Source organism: Entelurus aequoreus, linkage group LG18 (assembly GCF_033978785.1).
Source record: "Entelurus aequoreus isolate RoL-2023_Sb linkage group LG18, RoL_Eaeq_v1.1, whole genome shotgun sequence".
NCBI classification, from domain to species: domain Eukaryota; kingdom Metazoa; phylum Chordata; class Actinopteri; order Syngnathiformes; family Syngnathidae; genus Entelurus; species Entelurus aequoreus.
The window spans coordinates 16282992-16304130 of NC_084748.1; the positions used below are offsets into that span (position 1 = coordinate 16282992).

Below are 21139 nucleotides of genomic sequence, written 5' to 3' on the forward strand. Positions count from 1 at the left end.
GCCTCGTTTAAAAAACCCTTTAAACAAATCTAATTTAATTGACAACCTGGTCTGTTGAAGATAAGGCCCTTTTTTAAAAAATAAAATAAGATAAATAAATAAAAAACATTTTCTTGGATAAAAAAGAAAGTAAAACAATATAAAAATAATTACATAAAAAATAGTAATTAATGAAAATGTTAGTGGACCAGCAGCCTGTACAATCATGTGTGCTTCAGGGACTGTGTCCCTTGCAGATGTGTTGTCTATGTTGTGGGAACCAGAATATTGGTAGCAGAAAGAAATAACCCCTTTTGTGTGAGTGGGTGTGGATGAGTGTGCATGGGGGAGGTTGTTTGGGTTGATGCACTGATTGAAAGTGTATCTTGTGTTTTTTCTATGTAGATTTAATTTAAAAAAAAAAATAATAATTTTTATTTTTTTAAATTTTTTATTTTTTTTTATTTTTTATTTTTTTAGAACAGGCCCGCGGGCGACTCATCTGGTCCTTACGGGCGACCTGGTGCCCGCGGGCACCGTGTTGGTGACCCCTGGACTGGACTCTCACTATTATGTTAGATCCACTATGGACTGGACTTTCAAAATATTATGCTAGACCCACTCGACGTCCATTGCATCCTGTCTCCCCTAGAGGGGGAGGGTCACCCACATCTGCGGTCCTCTCCAAGGTTTCTCATAGTCATTCACATTGACATCCCACTGGGTTGTGAGTTTTTCCTTGCCTTTTTGTGGGCTCTGAACCGAGGATGTCGTGGTGGCTTGTGCAGCCCTTTGAGACACTTGTAATTTAGGGCTATATAAATAAACATTGATTGATTGATTGATTGAGCTTTTTTGCTAATTTTGCAGGTATACACCTCAGCCTCTCCGATGGAAAACCCAACCTGGGACTGGCGCACTTTCGGGTGATTTGTCCTTTCCTGTTATTACGTTTCATTATCAGGTCTAATTACTCACCACGCTGCTGACTGGACTAATATTCTGATAGAACATCTGAAAGCGCTTTATCCCCGCTGAATGCTTCCAGGGCAGTACAACTGGGGGGTGCGGGAGAGTGGTCCTACCTCTGAGAGTGAACTGCTGCTGCTTCTCTCTGTCCAGGACGGAGGCGGTGCTGATGAGTCCACTAGACGGGTTGATGCTGAAGAACTCGTAGCCCGGTCCAGGCGACAGACTATACCACACCACGGCGTTCTCCTCTGAGGGACATAATCATGAAGCAAGTGTAAACAAGGTGAGGAAAACATCTCTCGGTGTGATTGCGGTAAGCACAAAGGTGGATCCAATCGGGCTCGATCTGCCTCTCCAGGAAGAAAACAGCGAGCCTTATTAGCACAGATGGCTCGGATTATAGAAATCATCACGAGACCTTTGAGATCTCCCCGAGGAGCGACATGCTTGCTGTTCTTGGACACTTCTCACCCAAAGAATGTTCGGAGCCCTCCTATATCAGCACCCCCCCCCCCCCCCCCCCATCCCGTCTAGGCAGCAACATTCAAACGGACGCACCGTCGGCGGCGGGAGACTAAATAAACGGGATTTAGAAGGCGTGTTAGAATAAACAAGGCAGTGATTGGAGGTCAGACGTGTGAGATTAGGAGGGATGTTCGGGCTCAGTTGGACATGGACACACAGGGTCGGGTGTAATCAAAGCCTTAAAACAAATCAACTGGGAAAAAAAACCCCACCAAAAGTGTGATCTTTAACAGGCCTTGAACTAAATCAGCCAATCAGCAAAGAAAATAATGAGGAAAATATTATAATTATAAATGATAAATGGGTTATACATATACATATATATAGCGCTTTTCTACCTTCAAGGTACTCAAAGCGCTTTGACAGTATTTCCACATTCACCCATTCACACACACGTTCACACACTGATGGAGGGAGCTGCCATGCAAGGCGCTAACCAGCACCCATCAGGAGCAAGGGTGAAGTGTCTTGCCCAAGGACACAACCGACGTGACTAGGATGGTAGAAGGTGGGGATTGAACCCCAGTAACCAGCAACCCTCCGATTGCTGACACAGCCACTCTACCAACTTCGCCAATTATAATTAATACACGGAAATTAGAGATGTCCGATAATGGCTTTTTTGCCGATATCCGATATTCCGATATTGTCCAACTCTTAATTACCGATTCCGATATCAACCGATACCGATATATACAGTCGTGGAATTAACACATTATTATGCCTAATTTTGTTGTGATGCCCCGCTGGATGCATTAAACAATGTAACTTTACCATGAATTGATTAATGTGGACCCCGACATAAACAAGTTGAAAAACTTATTCGGGTGTTACCATTTAGTGGTCAATTGTACCGAATATGTAATGTACTGCAGCTGGGGACAGGTCAACGCTTGAAAATTTGTCCCACGGACCGGGGGGGGGGGGGGTTATGTGGTGGAATTTTTTATTTTATTTTTTATTTTTCATAAAGAAATACAATCATGTGTGCTTACGGACTGTATCCCTGCAGACTGTATTGATCTATATTGATATATAATGTATATATTGTGTTTTTTATGTTGATTTAATTTAAAAAAAACAAAAAAAACTTGTTTTATTTTTTTATTTCTTGCGCGGCCCGGTACCAATCGGTCCGCTGACCACCACTACTGTACTGTGCAATCTACTAATACAAGTTTCAATCAATCAATCAAAAATAAGAGAACAACTTCAACTCCAGTTATGGAAAAAAAATGCCAACATGGCACTGCCATATTTATTATTGAAGTCACAAAGTGCATTATTTTTTTTAACATGCCTCAAAACAGCAGCTTGAAATTTGGGACATGCTCTCCCTGAGATAATCCAGATACCCACTACAACTATGGGAAATACTATACTTTGACTTTCACAAAGTGCATTATTTTATTTTTATTTTTAAACATGCCTCAAAACAACAGCTACAAAAACAATGAAGGCACACAGCTTCAGTCCAGAGTATACTAGAGTATACTTGCCAACCTTGAGACCTCCGGATTCGGGAGATGTGTGGGGGGGGTTTGAGGTGGTCAGGGTTGGGGGTGGGGGGGTTTGGTGGTAGCGGGGGGTGTATATTGTAGCGTCCCGGAAGAGTTAGCGCTGCAAGGGGTTCTGGGTATTTGTTCTGTTGTGTTTATGTTGTGTTACGGTGCGGATGTTCTCCCGAAATGTGTTTGTCATTCTTGTTTGGTGTGGGTTCACAGTGTGGCGCATATTTGTAACAGTGTTAAAGTATGCTTGCATGTTCGAAATAAACTCAAACTGAACTCAACTCAACTCAAAAGTTGTTTATACGCACCCTCAGTGTGACCTGTATGGCTGTTGACCAAGTATGCATTGCATTCACTTATGTGTGTGTAAAAGCCGCATATATCATGTGCCTGGGCCGGCACGCTGTTTGTATAGAGGAAAAGCGGACGTGACGACAGGTTGTAGAGGATGCTGAAGGCAGTGCCTTTAAGGCACGCCCCCAATAATATTGTCCGGGTGGAAATCGGGAGAAATTCGGGAGGGGCACTGAAATTCGGGAGTCTCCCGGGAAAATCGGGAGGTTGAAACCGATACCAATAATTTCCGATATTACATTTTAAAGCATTTATCGGCCGATATCGGACATCTCTAACTGAAATAATCAAGTTTATCTTCGACTGAGGATTGTCACGGTCCAATCTCATTCCTTACATTTTGCCCGTAATAGACAATTAGTCGAATCTATGGCGCCATTTTAATTTTTTTTAATTTTTTTTAAAGCACAGGTAATTGTGGGAATGTATGTAGTAACATAAACTGGCCACTAGGTGTCAGTGACGGCCCATGGATGCACACATACCCTACAAGGAGGAAAACAACGATAATATGACCCTCCCAATAACATAATAAACTCCTAATTGCTTCGATTTAAATGACGTCACGTCCGGATCATTAAGTATGCGTGGTGGTCAAACCAGCGTCTGTTGTCAATGGGTACTAGGCGCCATTTAGCCTTTCTCGGAGAAAAATTCCCCCCGATGCTTGCGTTGTTTTCGGCTGTACGAACCGTTTAAATCGCGAAAAAGAGGTCATGCTGTTTTAACATGCCTCAAAACAGCAGCTTGGACTTTGGGACATGCTCTCCCTGAGAGAGCATGAGGAGGTTGAGGTGGACACGGGTTGGGGGGGTCGCGGAGTTGAGGTGGGGGTAGCGGGGGGTGTATATTGTAGCGTCCCGAAAGAGTTAGTGCAGCAAGGGGTTCTGGACAACCTGTTGTGTCTGTTGTGTTTATGTTGTGTTACGGTGCGGATGTTCTCCCGAAATGTGTTTGTCATTCTTGTTTGGTGTGGGTTCACAGTGTGGCGCATATTTGTAACAGTGTTAAACTTGTTTATACGGCTACCCTCAGTGTGACCTGTATGGCTGTTGACCAAGTATGCCTTGCATTCACTTACGTGTGTGTAAAAGCCGCATATATTATGTGACTGGGCGGGCACGCAAAGGAAGTGCTATAAGGTTTATTGGCGTTCTGAACTTCTCCCTACGTCCGTGTACACATCGGCGTTTTAAAAAGTCATACATTTTACTTTTTGAAACCGATTATTTTGAAACCGATACCGATAATTTTCGATATTACATTTTAAAGCATTTATCGGCCGATAATATCGGCAGTCCGATATTATCGGACATCCCTAATTATTATATTATGACAAAGGTATGTCAAACATAACATTGAGCGTGTAGTAAAACTGGATTATTTGAGGTTAAATTAATACCAAAAGTGCAAAACTACAACTTATAGGAAGTGCTAAAACTCCCCCACAAAAAATGCTGAGTAACATTTATAGGTCAAAGAAGGACATTCTACATTTTGGTATTTTGGTGAGGATCTGGATAAAAGACACAGGGTTTAGTTGAAATCACTCGTGCATCGGCCCCCGGAATGGAAATGTCACCTGAATCGTGGTCATCAGCAGACACTCGGACCACCGCTTGTCCAGGCTCCATGTTCTCAGACACGGCGGCGGCGTAGACGTCCCGACTGAAGACGGGCGCCCGGTCGTTGACGTCCACCACGTCCACCGTCAGAGTCTGAGTGGAGGAGAGCGGAGGCCGGCCGCCGTCCACCGCGCCAACCGTCAGTCGGTGGGAACGCTCCGTCTCAAAGTCCAAAGGTGCGGAGAGCAGCAAGAGACCTGAAAGCACAACTTTAAAAATCAATAGTTGTCTTGCCTCCACATACGTCACATTTTATTGACTAAAAGTGGATATCTCCTGATGTTGTCTTATTTTACAACTTTGTCCCGTGTCCTCTGTCAAAACCGATAGTGTTCTTGTTTAGACTAGGGCCAACGTTTCTGAACATTTCAAGTCATTCGTTCAATACTGGGAATAACAGAGCAGGGAAAAATGTACAGCGTTTGCAGCTGCCTTGTGTATCTTTCAAAACCAATAGGGCTCTTGTGCAGCATAGTTCTATGTCAACAACCCTTGAAAGTCTGCAGTGGTGACTTTGGTATTATTCATCTGAGGTCATCTTTGCTTTAAGCAACCTCAGCCATCCAGTGTATGACATATGTCAAAATGGATAGGGTTCTTGCTTTAGAAACATGTCAAGAGCGACGACTTGAAAGGGCACTCGTTTTCATGGATAGTATTGTGAATTGCCTCTGAAGAGAACTGTGAGTCGCTGCCATTCTGTCTCTGATATCTGTCGAAATTGATAGGGTTCTTGCTTTTTTTCTTGAGATTTCTGGCATTTTGTTTTATCTTGTCAAAATTAATAGGGTTCTTACTTTACTCTGAATGTCTCTGCTGTACCATGGTTGACAGCTGTCAAAATTGATAAAGTTCTTAACTGATCGGGTTCTTGCTATCAGATGTCAAAACTGATAGTATTCTTGCTGTTCTCCATAAGTTATGGTCATTTTAATATATGTCAAAATTGATAGGGGTCTTCTTTTCCTGTTGAGATTTCTGCCATTCTGTTTCTGGTAATATTGAAGGGTTATAGATTTTCTCTTAACATCCTTGCTAGTTCAGGTTTGCTATTTGTCAAAATTGATAGTTTTCTTGTTTTTCTCTTGAGATTTCTGCCCTTCTGTGTCTGTCAAAAATTGATAGGATTCCTCTTTTTCTCTCAGTGTCTCTGCTGTACCAAGTCTGATAGCTGTCAAAATTGAAAGGGTTCTTGCTGTTCTCTTAAAAACTGTTAATTTGTCCCTGATAGTTGTCAAAAATTGATAGAAACTTAAAAAGAAAAGCAATAAGCCTGTCATTTCGTCTCTGCTGTACCAAGTCTAAGAGCTGTCAAAATTGATAGAGTTATTGCTTTTCTTTTAAAGTCCCAGCCATTCCAAATTTGATGTGTCAAAATTGGTAGGGTTCTTGTTTTTCTTTTAAAGTCCCTGCCATTCTATATTCGATATCTGTCAAAATTGATAGGGTTCTTGTTTTTCTCGTAACATCCTTGCCAGTTCAGGTTTGCTATTTGTCAAAATTGATAGGATTTTTATTTTTCTCTCAGTGTCTCTGCTGTACCAAGTCCAATAACTGTCTAAATTGATAGGGTTCTTGCTGTTCTCTTAGAAACTGTTCATTTGTCTCTAATTGTTGTCAAAATTGATACGCTTATTGCTTTTCTTTTTAAGTTTCTGTCATTCCGTCCAATATCTGCCAAAATTGATATGGTTCTTGCTTTTCTCTGAATGTCTCTGCTGTACCAAGTCTAATAGCTGTCAAAATTGATAGAGTTCTTGCTTTTCTTTTAAAGTCCCAGCCATTCCAAATTTGATATGTGTCAAAATTGGTTGGGTTCTTGTTTTTCTTTTAAAGTCCCTGACATTCTATATTTGATATCTGTCAAAATTGATAGGGTTCTTGTTTCTCTCTTAACATCTCTGCTATTTCAAGTTTGATATCTGTCAAAAATGAAAGGGTTCTTGTTTTAGAGATTCCTGATATTTTGTGTCTGTCAAAATTGATAGGGTTCTTGCTTGTCTCGTAACATCCTTGCGAGTTCAGGTTTGCGATTTGTCAAAATTGATAGGGTTCTTGTTTTTCTCTTGAGATTTCTGCCCTTCTGTGTCTGTTAAAAATTGATAGGGTTCTTTTTTTTTTCAGTGTCTCTGCTGTACCAAGTCCGATAGCTGTCAAATTGATAGGGTTCTTGCTGTTCTCTTAAAAACTGTTAATTTGTCTCTGATAGTTGTCAAAATTGATAGGGTTCTTGCTTTTGTCGTAACATCCTTGCTAGTTCAGGGTTGCTATTGGTCAAAATTGATAGGGTTTTTGTTTTTCTCTTGACATTTCTGCCCTTCTGTGTCTGTCAAAAATTGATAGGATTCATATTTTTCTCTCAATGTCTCTGCTGTACCAAGTCTGAATTTGTACCAAGTCTGATATTTGTCTAAATTGATAGGGTTCTTGTTTCTCTGTTAACATCTCTATTTCAAGTTTGATATGTCAAAATTGATAGGGTTCTTGTTTTTCAGATTTCTGCCATTCTGTGTATGTCAAAATTGATAGGGTTCTTGCTTTTCCCTTAACATCCTTGCCAGTTCAGGTTTTGATAGCTGTCAAAGTTGACAGGGCTCTTGTTTCTCTCTTAAGATTTCTGCCAATCCATGTCTGTCAAAATTGATAGGGTTCTCATTTTTCTGTCAACGTCTCTGCTGTACCAAGTCCAACAGCTGTCAAAATTGATAGGGTTTTTTGCTTTTCTCTTAACATCTGTTATTTTGTCTCTGATTGTTATGTCAAAAATGAAAGGGTTCTTGCTTTTCTTTTTAAGTTTCTGTCATTCCGTCTAATATCTGCCAAAATTGATATGGTTCTTGCTTTCCTCCGAATGTCTCTGCTGTACCAAGTCTGATATTTGTCAAAATTGATAGGGTTCTTGTTTCTCTGTTAACATCTCTATTTCAAGTTCGATATGTCAAAATTGATAGGGTTCTTGTTTTTGAGATTTCTGCCATTCTGTGTATGTCAAAATTGATAGGGTTCTTGCTTTTCCCTTAACATCCTTGCCAGTTCAGGTTTGATAGCTGTCAAAATTGACAGGGCTCTTGTTTTTCTCTTGAGATTTCTGCCAATCCATGTCTGTCAAAATTGATAGGGTTCTCATTTTTCTGTCAACGTCTCTGCTGTACCAAGTCCAACAGCTGTCAAAATTGATAGGGTTTTTGCTTTTCTCTTAACATCTGTTATTTTGTCTCTGATAGTTGTCAAAAATGATAGGGTTCTTGCTTTTCTTTTTAAGTTTCTGTCATTCCGTCTAATATCTGCCAAAATTGATATGGTTCTTGCTTTTCTCCGAATGTCTCTGCTGTACCAAGTCTGATATTTGTCAAAATAATAGGGTTCTTGTTTCTCTGTTAACATCTCTATTTCAAGTTTCATATGTCAAAATTGATAGGGTTTTTGTTTTTTAGATTTCTGCCATTCTGTGTATGTCAAAATTGATAGGGTTCTTGCTTTTCCCTTAACATCCTTACCAGTTCAGGTTTGATAGCTGTCAAAATTGACAGGGCTCTTGTTTTTCTCTTGAGATTTCTGCCAATCCGTGTCTGTCAAAATTGATAGGGTTCTCAATTTTCTGTCAACGTCTCTGCTGTACCAAGTCCAACAGCTGTCAAAATTGACAGGGTTTTTTGCTTTTCTCTTAACATCTGTTATTTTGTCTCTGACTGTTATGTCAAAAATGAAAGGGTTCTTGCTTTTCTTTTTAAGTTTCTGTCATTCCGTCTAATATCTGCCAAAATTGATATGGTTCTTGCTTTCCTCCGAATGTCTCTGCTGTACCAAGTCTGATATTTGTCAAAATGAATAGGGTTCTTGTCTCTGTGTTAACATCTCTATTTCAAGTTTGATATGTCAAAATTGATAGGTTTCTTGTTTTTGAGATTTCTGCCATTCTGTGTATGTCAAAATTGATAGGGTTCTTGTTTTTGAGATTTCTGCCATTCTGTGTATGTCAAAATTGATAGGGTTCTTGCTTTTCCCTTAACATCCTTGCCAGTTCAGGTTTGATAGCTGTCAAAATTGACAGGGCTCTTGTTTTTCTCTTGAGATTTCTGCCAATCCATGTCTGTCAAAATTGATAGGGTTCTCAATTTTCTGTCAACGTCTCTGCTGTACCAAGTCCGACAGCTGTCAAAGTTGATAGGGTTTTTTGCTTTTCTCTTAACATCTGTTATTTTGTCTCTGATTGTTATGTCAAAAATGAAAGGGTTCTTGCTTTTCTTTTTAAGTTTCTGTCATTCCGGCTAATATCTGCCAAAATTGATATGGTTCTTGCTTTTCTCCTAATGTCTCTGCTGTACCAAGTCTGATATTTGTCAAAATTGATAGGGTTCTTGTTTCTCTGTTAACATCTCTATTTCAAGTTCGATATGTCAAAATTGATAGGGTTCTTGTTTTTGAGATTGCTGCCAATTAGTGTCTGTCAAAATTGATAGGGTTCTTATTTTTCTGTCAACGTCTCTGCTGTACCAAGTCCGACAGCTGTCAAAATTGATAGGGTTTTTTGCTTTTCTCTTAACATCTGTTATTTTGTCCCTGATAGTTGTCAAAAAAGATAGGGTTCTTGCTTTTCTCTTGAGGTCTCTATATGAAGTCCGATCTCTGTCTTGATTATAGGAACATGTCAGTCATCTATTTTCATATTTTGTGCAGAATTTAGAAACAGAACTGTACTTTTCTCTTCAATCGTTGCCATTTGATACCTGTCAAAATTGATAGGGTTCTTGCACTGGCCTACAGCATGTCTGTAACTTTGTGATGGAGTACTGGGTCCTTGCTTATGATAAAGATGATATAATAATGAATAATACGTACCAGTGTCCTCTCCCAGAGAGAATATTGACTCGCGGTCTCCAGCCAGGATGACGTAGGACACGACCCCGTTCTCCCCTTCATCTCCGTCCATGGCCACAAAACGATGCACCAGACTCCCCACCGCCGCGTCCTCCATCACCTGGACCGCCTCGGCTGACACGAACACGGGCCGCCCGTCGTTGACGTCCAGCAGGAAGACCTGAGCCGCCACGGACGCCTGCCTCCCGTCCTGGTCGGCGGCGGTCACGGTGAAAGCGAAGGCAGGGCTTGTCTCGCGGTCCAGCGGCGCCGCTACGGTCAAACTGCCGGTGCGAGGGTTCATTTGAAAGGGGAAGCCAGAAGACGGCCCGCCGAGGCCCGGGTCAAAGGTTACGGAGTAGCGCAGGGCGCTGTTGGCGTATGTGCCATCGGCATCTGTTGCGTGAAAGGCGAACGCCAGTGAACCGATAGCGGCGTCTTCTCTCAAAGCAAAGGTTGCCAGCTTATCCAGGAACAAGGGGGCGTGGTCATTGACGTCCTCCACCATCACCAACACCTGTACCGTCACATTCCCCGTCCCGCCCTGGTCCTCAGCGAGAACCGTGAGCGTGAACTGCACGGCTGACTCATAGTCCAGCGGCCGGTTGACGTAGACGTCCCCTGACTCGCCGTCAATCCCAAAAAAGACGCTCCCGTCTCCCTCTGCGACGGAATAGCGGTATTTCACTTCATGGGAGATGCCGGCTGAGCCGATGACGGCGGCCGGAGCCACGTCCTCTCTTACGGAGAAACGTCTCAGGACTGGCGACTCGGGATGTCCAAACTGGTCCTCGTCTATGTAGACCTGCCAGAGATTTATCAGTTAAAGATTAATTCATCAAAAAAAAAAAAAAAGGTCATTCAATCAATCAATCAATCAATCAATCAATCAATCAATCAATCAAAGTTTATTTATATAGCCCTTAATCACAAGAGTCTCAAAGGGCTGCACAAGCCACAGTGACATCCTTGGCTCAGAAGGTGAAAAGTATTTTTAAAATTATGTTTTCTAGATGCTCTTTTAAAACAAGAGAAACCTAACAAAAAAACAAAAAAAAGAACCATAATTAACCAATTTTAACAAAGTGCGACTAAAAGTGTTCAATGTTTTCCTCTGCTGCTTAACCTCTTAAAGGCCTACTGAAAGCCACTACTACCGACCACGCAGTCTGATAGTTTATATATCAATGATGAAATCTTAACATTGCAACACATGCCAATACGGCCGGGTTAACTTATAAAGTGACATTTTAAAATTCCCGGGAAATATCCGGCTGAAACATCGCGGTATGATGACGTATGCGCGTGACGAAGTCCGAGTAACGGAAGTTATGGTACCCCGTAGAATCCTATACAAAAAGCTCTGTTTTCATTTCATAATTCCACAATATTCTGGACATCTTTTGCAATTTTTTTAATGAACAATGAAGGCTGTAAAGAAGACAGTTGTAGGTGGGATCAGTGTATTAGCAGCGGACTACAGCAACACAACCAGGAGGACTTTGTTGGAGCGCTAGCCGCGCCAGCCGCGCTAGCCGCCGACCTCACCTTGACTTCCTACGTCTCCGGGCCGCCAAACGCATCGGGTGAAGTCCTTCGTCCTTCTGCCGATCGCTGGAACGCAGGTGAGCACGGGTGTTGATGAGCAAATGAGGGCTGGCTGGCGTAGGTGGAGAGCTAATGTTTTTAGCATAGCTCTGTGCAGTCAGGTTGCTAAGTTAGCTTCAATGGCGTCGTTAGCACAGCATTGTTAACCTTCGCCAGCCTGGAAAGCATTAACCGTGTATTTACATGTCCATGGTTTAATAGTATTGTTGATTTTCTATCTATACTTCCAGTCAGGGGTTTATTTCTTTTGTTTCTATATGCAGTTAAAGCAAGATGCTATCACGTTAGCTCGTAGCTAAAGCATTTCGCCGATGTATTGTCGTGGAGATAAAAGGCACTGAATGTCCATTTCGCGTTCTCGACTCTCATTTTCAAGAGGATATAGTATCCGAGGTGGTTTAAAATACAAATCTGTGATCTACAATAGAAAAAGGAGAGAGTGTGGAATCCAATGAGCCAGCTTGTACCTAAGTTACGGTCAGAGCGAAAAAAGATACGTCCATCGCTGCCTCTCAAGTCATTCACTGTAACGTTCCTCATCTACGAATCTTTCATCCTCGCTCAAATTAATGGGGTAATCGTCACTTTCTCGGTCCGAATCTCTCTCGCTCCATTGTAAACAACGGGGAATTGTGAGGAATACTAGCTCCTGTGACGTCACGCTACTTCCGGTACAGGCAAGGCTTTTTTTATCAGCGAGCAAAAGTTGCGAACTTTATCGTCGATTTTCTCTACTAAATCCTTTCAGCAAAAATATAGCAATATCGCGAAATGATCAAGTATGACACATAGAATGGATCTGCTATTCCCGTTTAAATAAAAAAAAATCATTTCAGTAGGCCTTTAAGGCCCAAGCTGTTTGTTTACATGCTTTTTTAATGTCTCTTTGCTATTTGGGCTTAATGGACCCTAATTAAAATAAAAACTAAGAATCATCTTTTGATATGATGTACTTAGTCCATAAGTAACAAACATGTTTAGTGACATGCTAATTCTTATTTTTACACTTTTTTTCCCCAAATTCCATTGTATGTTATGCTCTTCTGACACCACCAGATGGCAGTATAAGTGTCCACATAAGCGGCCATAAGACCCCAATTCAGTAGTGTACATAATTTTGGAAATAAGAGCTAAAAGGTGCTGTCCACGCATGTGGCCACTAAGGGCTCTGTGCATTGCATGGTTTGATGCTATCAAAACAAATCCTGTAGGTTTGCTTTTTATATCAGCTTCTTATTGATTTGACACACAATAGATGTAATATCATATTTCATCCATCCATCCATCCATCCATCCATTTTCTATTGCTTATTCCCTTCGGGGTCGCGGGGGGCGCTGGAGCCTATCTCAGCTACAATCGGGCGGAAGGCGGGGTACACCCTGGACAAGTCGCCACCTCATCGCATCATATTTACATCATCTGAAGTCCACAATATCTTAAAATGTGCTGGCATTTTCATAGAAAAAAAAGAAATGGCGGATGAATTCCTGAATCTCATCTACACATGTAGTCAGGGGTGTCAAACGTACAGGTTTTATTCGGCCCGCAGGATGAGTTTGCCAAGTATAAAAAGGAGCTGAAATTATTATGATAAATTAAAGAAACTGCAATTCTAAATGTGTCCACTAGATGTCGCAATAGCAATTATTTGTATCTTTGTAGATGATGCTACATATGTAAAAAAATAAAATAAACCACATAATTTTAGTGCACCAGTCGAGGAAAATGAGCAAACTACATAAATAAACATCCTGTAATTTGATTTTGATATCATGTTTTTTATCTTGCTAGATTGAAAATTAACACCAATGAGTTGACCGATGAACATTATCACATAATTTATCCAGAAAGTATAAATAACGACAAATGAAGATAGAATACTATTAACCGCAACATGTAAGTGTAAAAAACATTATGATTTGTACATTTTCAGAATGTGCTTGTTCTATTTTTAAACAAAGAAAACAATCTGAAGTTGTCTTTATTTTTAAGTTATCATGCCATGATTTTACCAGTCTGGCCCACTTGGGAGTAGGTTTTTCTCCATGTGGCGCCCAGATATAAAATGAGTTTGACACCCCTGCATGTAGTTGTTCAAAACATGTAAATTTTATTGTACACGTTAATATCTGTAGCATGTTTTATTCCATTAAAACGTACAAAGTCCAGTTTATTTTTAATCAAATAAATACCTAAAACAAACATTTTAGACCAGTTTGTTCCTACTCTAAGCTCTAAGCTATTGGTACAATTGTAGCAAAAAATCAACATAGTGTTATATTGTAAAAATTAATACTACATAGAGGAATGCACTCAATTACAATTAATATCAAATAGGGAACATGTAAGGGAAGTCGTCTGACAAACTGGTCTGCTTACAGAATTATTGCATACATTAGCCATGAACCCTAATTTCACTAAAATATGTCCGCCTTACATTTTTTAAAAGGCACAAAAGGGTCTAAAACATGTTTTACTTAATATCTAATAATACTTTCAAATAAATTAAATGAAAAATGCAGTATAATAACTGTAGGTTTGACCGCACCTGCACATGAATGACAGCAGCGGCCTCTAGTGGCGATGTTCCTCCATCCCTCGCGGTCACTTTAAGGGTGTAACCTGCTTCGACGTTTCTCTCAAAAAGGGACGTCGTCCTGATGTCTCCGCTTTTACCGTCAATCTCGAAATGTCTCAAACGTTGACCTTGGACGCCGACTGAGAAACGGACAAATAGACATCAGTGTTACAAAACAGTTTGTATACTCCATAAATTCAACGCAGTAATTACTCTGTAAAGAAATGACTTACGGGTAACCAGCGTAAAAGTGACGGTTCCATTTTCCCCCGCATCCGAGTCTTTGGCGAAGCTGTTTGTCACCAGGGTTCCTGTCGGTATACCTGCTAATATCTGTAAAGAATAGAAACTTTTAAGTCATTAATTACAAATAATGTTAGACAATTCAGCAAAAGATTTTACGTTAATGTTTACGTTCACAAGCGTACTCATTTACTGCAAGCTGTTTGCGAGAATGACTGAACTTTACTGTTGGGTTCTCAATTTATTTTCAATTTAGACGTTTAGTCCGTAAAAAGCCTGTGTTTATCGTTTAATGACAGGCAAAAAATACATGAGTACATTACGATCTATTAACCTTCCTGAGCAGTCTGGACAGAGAACCGTGAAGTTGTAAATAGTTTCATGTTGTATTATCACCGCTGTTAGTTAGGTGATGATCCAACTTTTTTGTACGACTTTAAAAGTGACTTTTTGCTGAAAATTCGACAGCATTTACTGCTAGCTATTTGTAAGAATGATTTACATTACTATTTGGGTTCTAAACCTCTTTTCAATTTAAGAGGTAAAGTCAGTAAAAAGCACACACACATCTTTTGATGATGAGCAAAAAATGCATGAGTACATTACGATCTTTTAAAAAAATAAATTGGACTTTCTCCCATTGCATTGAGCAGCCTGAACAGAGAAACACAACGTCGCAAAGAATTTCTAATTTTTTGTCGTCGTCGTTAGTTTGGCAACAATTAGAAATTTTTTACAATTTTAAAAAACGCATTTTTGCTGAAAATTCTACTGCATTTACTGTGAGAATGACTGACTTTTCTATTTGGGTTCCGAGCCTCTTTTCAATTTAGTACTTCAAGTCAGTAAAAATGCACATATGACAGGCGAAAAATGCATGAGTACATTACGATCTTTTAAAAAAAAAATTGACTTTCTCCCATTGCATTGAGCACCCTGAACAGAGAACCACAACGTCGCAGAGAATTTCAAATGTTTTGTCGTCGTCGTTAGTTTGGCTACGATTTGACATTTTTTACGATTTTAAAAAGCGCATTTTTTCTGAAAATTCTACAGTATTTACTGTGAGAATGACTGACTTTTCTATTTGGGTTCCGAACCTCTTTTCAATTTAGGACTTCAAGTCAGTAAAAATGCACATATACAGGTACATCTGTTGATGACAGGCTAAAAATGCATGAGTACATTACGATGTTTTATTTTTTTGAATTGACTTTCCCCCATTGCATTGAGCAGCCTGAACAGAGAACCACAACGTCGCAGAGAATTTCAAATGTTTTGTCGTCGTCGTTAGTTTGGCTACGATTTGACATTTTTTACGATTTTAAAAAGCGCATTTTTGCTGAAAATTCTACTGCATTTACTGTGAGAAAGACTGACTTTTTTATTTGGGTTCCAAACCTCTATTCAATTTAGTACTTCAAGTCAGTAAAAATGCATATATGACAGGCGAAAAATGCATTAGTACATTACGATATTTTAAAAAAAATAAATTTGACTTTCCCCCATTGCATTGAGCAGCCTGAGCAGAGAACCACAACGTCAGAGAGAATTTCACATATTTTGTCGTCGTCGTTTGTTTGGTGACGATTTGACAATTTTTACGATTTTAAAAAGTGCATTTTACTGAAAATTATACTACATTTACTGTGAGAACGATTTACTTTTCTATTTGGGTCCCCAACTTCCTTTAAATTTAGGACTTCAAGTCAGAAAAAATGCACGCATACATCTTTTGATGACAGGCTAAAAATGCATGAGTACTTTACGATGTTTTTTTTTTTTAAAAAAAAGGACTTTCCCCCATTGCATTGAGCAGCCTGAACAGAGAAACACAACGTCGCAGAGAATTTCAAATGTTTTGTCGTCCTCGTTAGTTTGGCTACGATTTGACATTTTTTACGATTTTAAAAAGCGCATTTTTGCTGAAAATTCAACAGCATTTACTGTCTTTTCTATTTGGGTTCCGAACCTCTTTTCAATTTAGGGCTTCAAGTCAGTAAAAATGCACGTGTACATCTTTTGATGACAGGCAAAAAATGCATGAGTACATTACGATCTTTTAAAAAAAAAAAATTGTACTGAGCAGCCAGAAATCCGCGACATCACAAATCATTCCAAGTTGTATCGTCATCGCTGTTAGTTTGGCGACGGTCCGACTTTTCTGTACGACTTTATAAGCTCATTTTTGCTGAAAATTTCAGAGTATTTTCCAAATATCCCGGTGTAATGTAAAAGTATTGAATCATTTTTACTATTTTTGTGAGTTTTGTTCACTACAATGTGGAATACTTAATTATATAATAATGATTTAATTCAATTTAGTCTTATTATGCCCTCTGCCTTTATTATTGTATTTTTTCATTGCTGATTAGCTGAGGGAAATCACATGATCCTACTGCCTGATGGTGGGCGGAGTCTATCCTGAACCACAAACTATAACCAACCATGTTTCATTTTGAGGTATTCTCAACTGGTGCACCAATTGCTAACTTGCAACTACAGCGTAATCGCTACCTATCTTTAATGCTAACATCCATCCATCCATCCATCCATCTTCTTCCGCTTATCCGAGGTCGGGTCGCGGGGGCAGCAGCCTAAGCAGGGAAGCCCAGACTTCCCTCTCCCCAGCCACTTCGTCTAGCTCTTCCCGGGGGATCCCGAGGCGTTCCCAGGCCAGCCGGGAGACATAGTCTTCCCAACGTGTCCTGGGTCTTCCCCGTGGCCTCCTACCGGTCGGACGTGCCCTAAACACCTCCCTAGGGAGGCGTTCGGGTGGCATCCTGACCAGATGCCCGAACCACCTCATCTGGCTCCTCTCGATGTGGAGGAGCAGTGGCTTTACTTTGAGCTCCTCCCGGATGACAGAGCTTCTCACCCTATCTCTAAGGGAGAGACCCGCCACCCGGCGGAGGAAACTCATTTCGGCCGCTTGTACCCGTGATCTTGTCCTTTCGGTCATAACCCAAAGCTCATGACCATAGGTGAGGATGGGAACGTAGATCGACCGGTAAATTGAGAGCTTTGCCTTGCGGCTCAGCTCCTTCTTCACCACAACGGACCGATACAGCGCCCGCATTACTGAAGACGCCGCACCGATCCGCCTGTCGATCTCACGAACCACTCTTCCCTCACTCGTGAACAAGACTCCGAGGTACTTGAACTCCTCCACTTGGGGCAAGATCTCCTCCCCAACCCGGAGATGGCACTCCACCCTTTTCCGGGCGAGAACCATGGACTCGGACTTGGAGGTGCTGATTCTCATCCCAGTCGCTTCACACTCAGCTGCGAACCGATCCAGTGAGAGCTGAAGATCCTGGCCAGATGAAGCCATCAGGACCACATCATCTGCAAAAAGCAGAGACCTAATCCCGCAGTCACCAAACCGGATCCCCTCAACGCCTTGACTGCGCCTAGAAATTCTGTCCATAAAAGTTATGAACAGAATCGGTGACAAAGGGCAGCCTTGGCGGAGTCCAACCCTCACTGGAAACGTGTCCGACTTACTGCCGGCAATGCGGACCAAGCTCTGACACTGATCATACAGGGAGCGGACCGCCACAATCAGACAGTCCGATACCCCATACTCTCTGAGCACTCCCCACAGGACTTCCCGAGGGACACGGTCGAATGCCTTTTCCAAGTCCACAAAGCACATGTAGACTGGTTGGGCAAACTCCCATGCACCCCCAAGGACCCTGCCGAGAGTATAGAGCTGGTCCACAGTTCCACGACCAGGACGAAAACCACACTGTTCCTCTTGAATCCGAGGTTCGACTATCCGGCGTAGCCTCCTCTCCAGTACACCTACCTAACATCCATGGATAAATGCTAATATTAAAATACAAATAAAATTATTCATGTTTTTATTCTAAACCTGTAGTCTACCTGAACATTGCGCTCCTTGCTAGCAGGAAGGTGCGTAAACTGCGGTGTGTTGTCGTTTATGTCCGTGACCAGGACTTGGACAGTGGTGGTGGCGTTGAGACGTGGACTTCCCTGATCCGTGACCATCACCTTGAGGGCGTGCTGGCTGTGTTGCTCCCGATCCAACGCCACCCAGTTGATGATCTCACCTAGTGGGCAGGGCACAGGAACAGTAAGTTGAGAACCCTTAAACATGAAAAAAAGGACGCCAGGGCTCTTGTACCTGTTTTGGAATCGATGCGGAAAAACCTCCCGTCCGATAGCAGGATGTAGGACAGCTGGGCGTTTTTCCCAGAGTCCTTATCCGTGGCCGTGACTTGTCCTGCCAGACCTTGTGGGGACATTCCCTCTGACAGTGTAAAGAAGTACACGTCTCTGCTGAATTTCGGAGCGTTGTCATTGATATCCAAAACTAGAACGATCACCGTGGCTGTAGCGTTCACTTCTTTAGCGGCGGCTAACACTCCAAACCGGTACGTAGTTTCCGTCTCGTAGTCCAGATTGTCCGAGAGATACAACCAACCGGTCTTGCGATGGACCCTGAAGGGAGGAGGAGGGAATCCTTGGTCTCCAACCAAAGAGTAAGTGATGGCCGGCTGGGAGACTCCTTGACTCCGGTGCGCCCTCACCTGGATTACCCTAGAATCCTTACGGTAGCCCTCGCCAATCTCCACCTGGTAGACCAGAGTCTCGAAGGCGAGGCCGTCTTTGGAAGTGGTGCGGTCAACGTTAACGGTTAGAGCCAGCGGGGAGCTCAGAGGAGGATCTCCCTCGTCCTCAGCCACGATGTCCAAGTCGTAGCTCTGCTGAGGGTCCTCCTGTAGACTTTGGTTTAGGGTGACAGTTCCCGAGTGGGGATCCACCACAAACACGTTGTTGTAGCTCCGAGCTTTCAGGTAGTAAAACACCCTCCCGTTGGCTGCGCTGTCATAGTCGTGGGCGTGAGCGATGAACAGCACCGTCCCCGGGGGGGTGTTCTGGGACACCGTGATGGCGTCCTTGGGCTTTGGGAAAACGGGGGCCACATCGTTGACGTCCTGGATGGAGATGTTGACTTGGGTGGTGCTGTAGACGTCGGAGGAGTCGGTGTAGGCCTGAACGAAGAGCAGGACGCCAGGCAGCGACTCGTGGTCCAGGGGTTTGACGCTGATGATTAGACCCGACTCGGCGTGGACGCGGAACAGACCCTGGAGGTTACCAGAGGAGATTCTGTAGGATACCGATCCTGCAAAATAAGGATCATATTAACTGGGAAATTATCCACTAAACAATCGGTTTGTCCATTCATACATACGCACATAATGTAAACATCTGTCGAGTCACTCACAAAGATATATCCCTCCATAATTTAAATATTTGTCTGTCTATTCACATAAAGATATGCCTGTCCATTTCATACATTGTGTAATCCATCTATCTTCACACATAAGGATCTGTCGGTCCCTTTTTAAAAACTGTCTGTCCTTTCACATGAATGTCAGGTTCTCCATTCATGCAATGTGCCTTAATGTAACCATCTGTCTCTCGTCCGTCAAAAAGACGTCGGTCCATTTTATACACGTACATTCACATAAAAGTCAGTTTGTCCATTCACATCACAAAAAATATAAACATTAGTCTGTCTATGCCCATAGAAATATGTTTGTCCAATTACATGAATGCCTGTCATTCATATTTATGCTTAATCTGTCTTCTCACACAAAGATCTGTCTTCCATTCATATTCACACATAACATAAGACACATTGTTAACATTTGTTTGTCTACTCACCTAAAGATATGTTCTTCCATTCATATACACTTATAATTGTCAACATCTCTCTGCCAATTCACATAAATGCCATTTTGTTCATTCCCTGTCCATTCATATAGACGTACATATCAACATCTGTCTGCCCATTCACATCTCAGTTTGTCCATTCATATACAATACACACATTATGTGAACCTTTGCCTGTCTCTTTACATAAGGATCTGTTGATTCATATTAATGCCAACTAGAGATGTCCGATAATATCGGACTGCCGATATTATCAGCCGATAAATACTTTAAAATGTAGTATCGGAAATTATCGGTATCGGTTTCAAGATTACCAGTATCTGTTTCAAAAAGTAATATATGTATGACTTTTTAAAACGCCGCTGTGTACACGGACGTAGGGAAAAGTACAGAGCGCCAATAAACCTTAAAGGTACTTCCTTTGCGTTCCGGCCCAATCACATAATATCTACGGCTTTTCACACACACAAGTGAATGCAAGGCATACTTGGTCAACAGCCATACAGGTCACACTGAGGGTGACCGTATAAACAACTTTAACACTGTTACAAATATGCGCCACACTGTGAACCTACACCAAACAAGAATGACAAACACATTTCGGGAGAACATCCGCACCGTAACACAACAGAACAAATACCCAGAACCCCTTGCAGCACTAACTCTTCCGGGACGCTACAATATACACCACCCGCTACCCCCTACCCCCTACCCCCCCACCTCAACCCCGCCCACCTCAACCACCTCATGCTCTCTCAGGGAGAGCATGTCCCAAATTCCAAGCTGCTGTTTTGAGGCATGTTGAAAAAAAAAGCACTTTGTGACTTCAATAATAAATATGGCAGTGCCATGTTGGCATTTTTTTACGTAACTTGAGTTGATTTATTTTGGAAAACCTTGTTACATTGTTTAATGCATCCAGCAGGGCATCACAACAAAATTAGGCAAATTAAGGGGTTAATTCCACGACTGTATATATCGGTATCGGTTGATATCGGAATCGGTAAGTAAGAGTTGGACAATATCGGAATATCGGATATCGGCAAAAAAGCCATTATCTGACATCTCTAATGCCAACCATTCATATTCATACATAATGTAATTTATCTTCTCACATAAAGATATGTCTGTCCATTCATTCAAATAACTCACATACAGTATAATAATTACGTAATATAAT

The 21139-nt window shown here is 41.7% G+C and overlaps 2 protein-coding genes across 7 annotated transcripts in view; one reads left to right on the top strand and one right to left on the bottom strand.

Moving 5' to 3' along the window:
- The window catches only part of LOC133633868 (uncharacterized), a 174155-nt gene that overhangs the window by 117931 nt on the left and 35085 nt on the right, over positions 1–21139 (top strand). For 5 of the 6 annotated variants that reach the window (XM_062026628.1, XM_062026630.1, XM_062026624.1 and 2 more), the window contains exons 7-8: positions 850–905; positions 1102–1234. The gene's annotated coding sequence lies outside the window, so the exon portion shown is untranslated. The remainder of the gene's footprint in view (positions 1–849; positions 906–1101; positions 1235–21139) is intronic. The other variant, XM_062026626.1, reaches the window with a different exon arrangement.
- The window catches only part of dchs2 (dachsous cadherin-related 2), a 62842-nt gene that overhangs the window by 25141 nt on the left and 16562 nt on the right, over positions 1–21139 (bottom strand). Inside the window, exons 5-11 of the mRNA XM_062026620.1 lie at positions 18404–19405; positions 18142–18329; positions 14244–14343; positions 13981–14150; positions 9806–10628; positions 4924–5163; positions 1065–1199 (exon numbers count right to left, since the gene is read on the bottom strand). Coding sequence (XP_061882604.1) covers positions 1065–1199; positions 4924–5163; positions 9806–10628; positions 13981–14150; positions 14244–14343; positions 18142–18329; positions 18404–19405 — 2658 coding nt within the window. The remainder of the gene's footprint in view (positions 1–1064; positions 1200–4923; positions 5164–9805; positions 10629–13980; positions 14151–14243; positions 14344–18141; positions 18330–18403; positions 19406–21139) is intronic.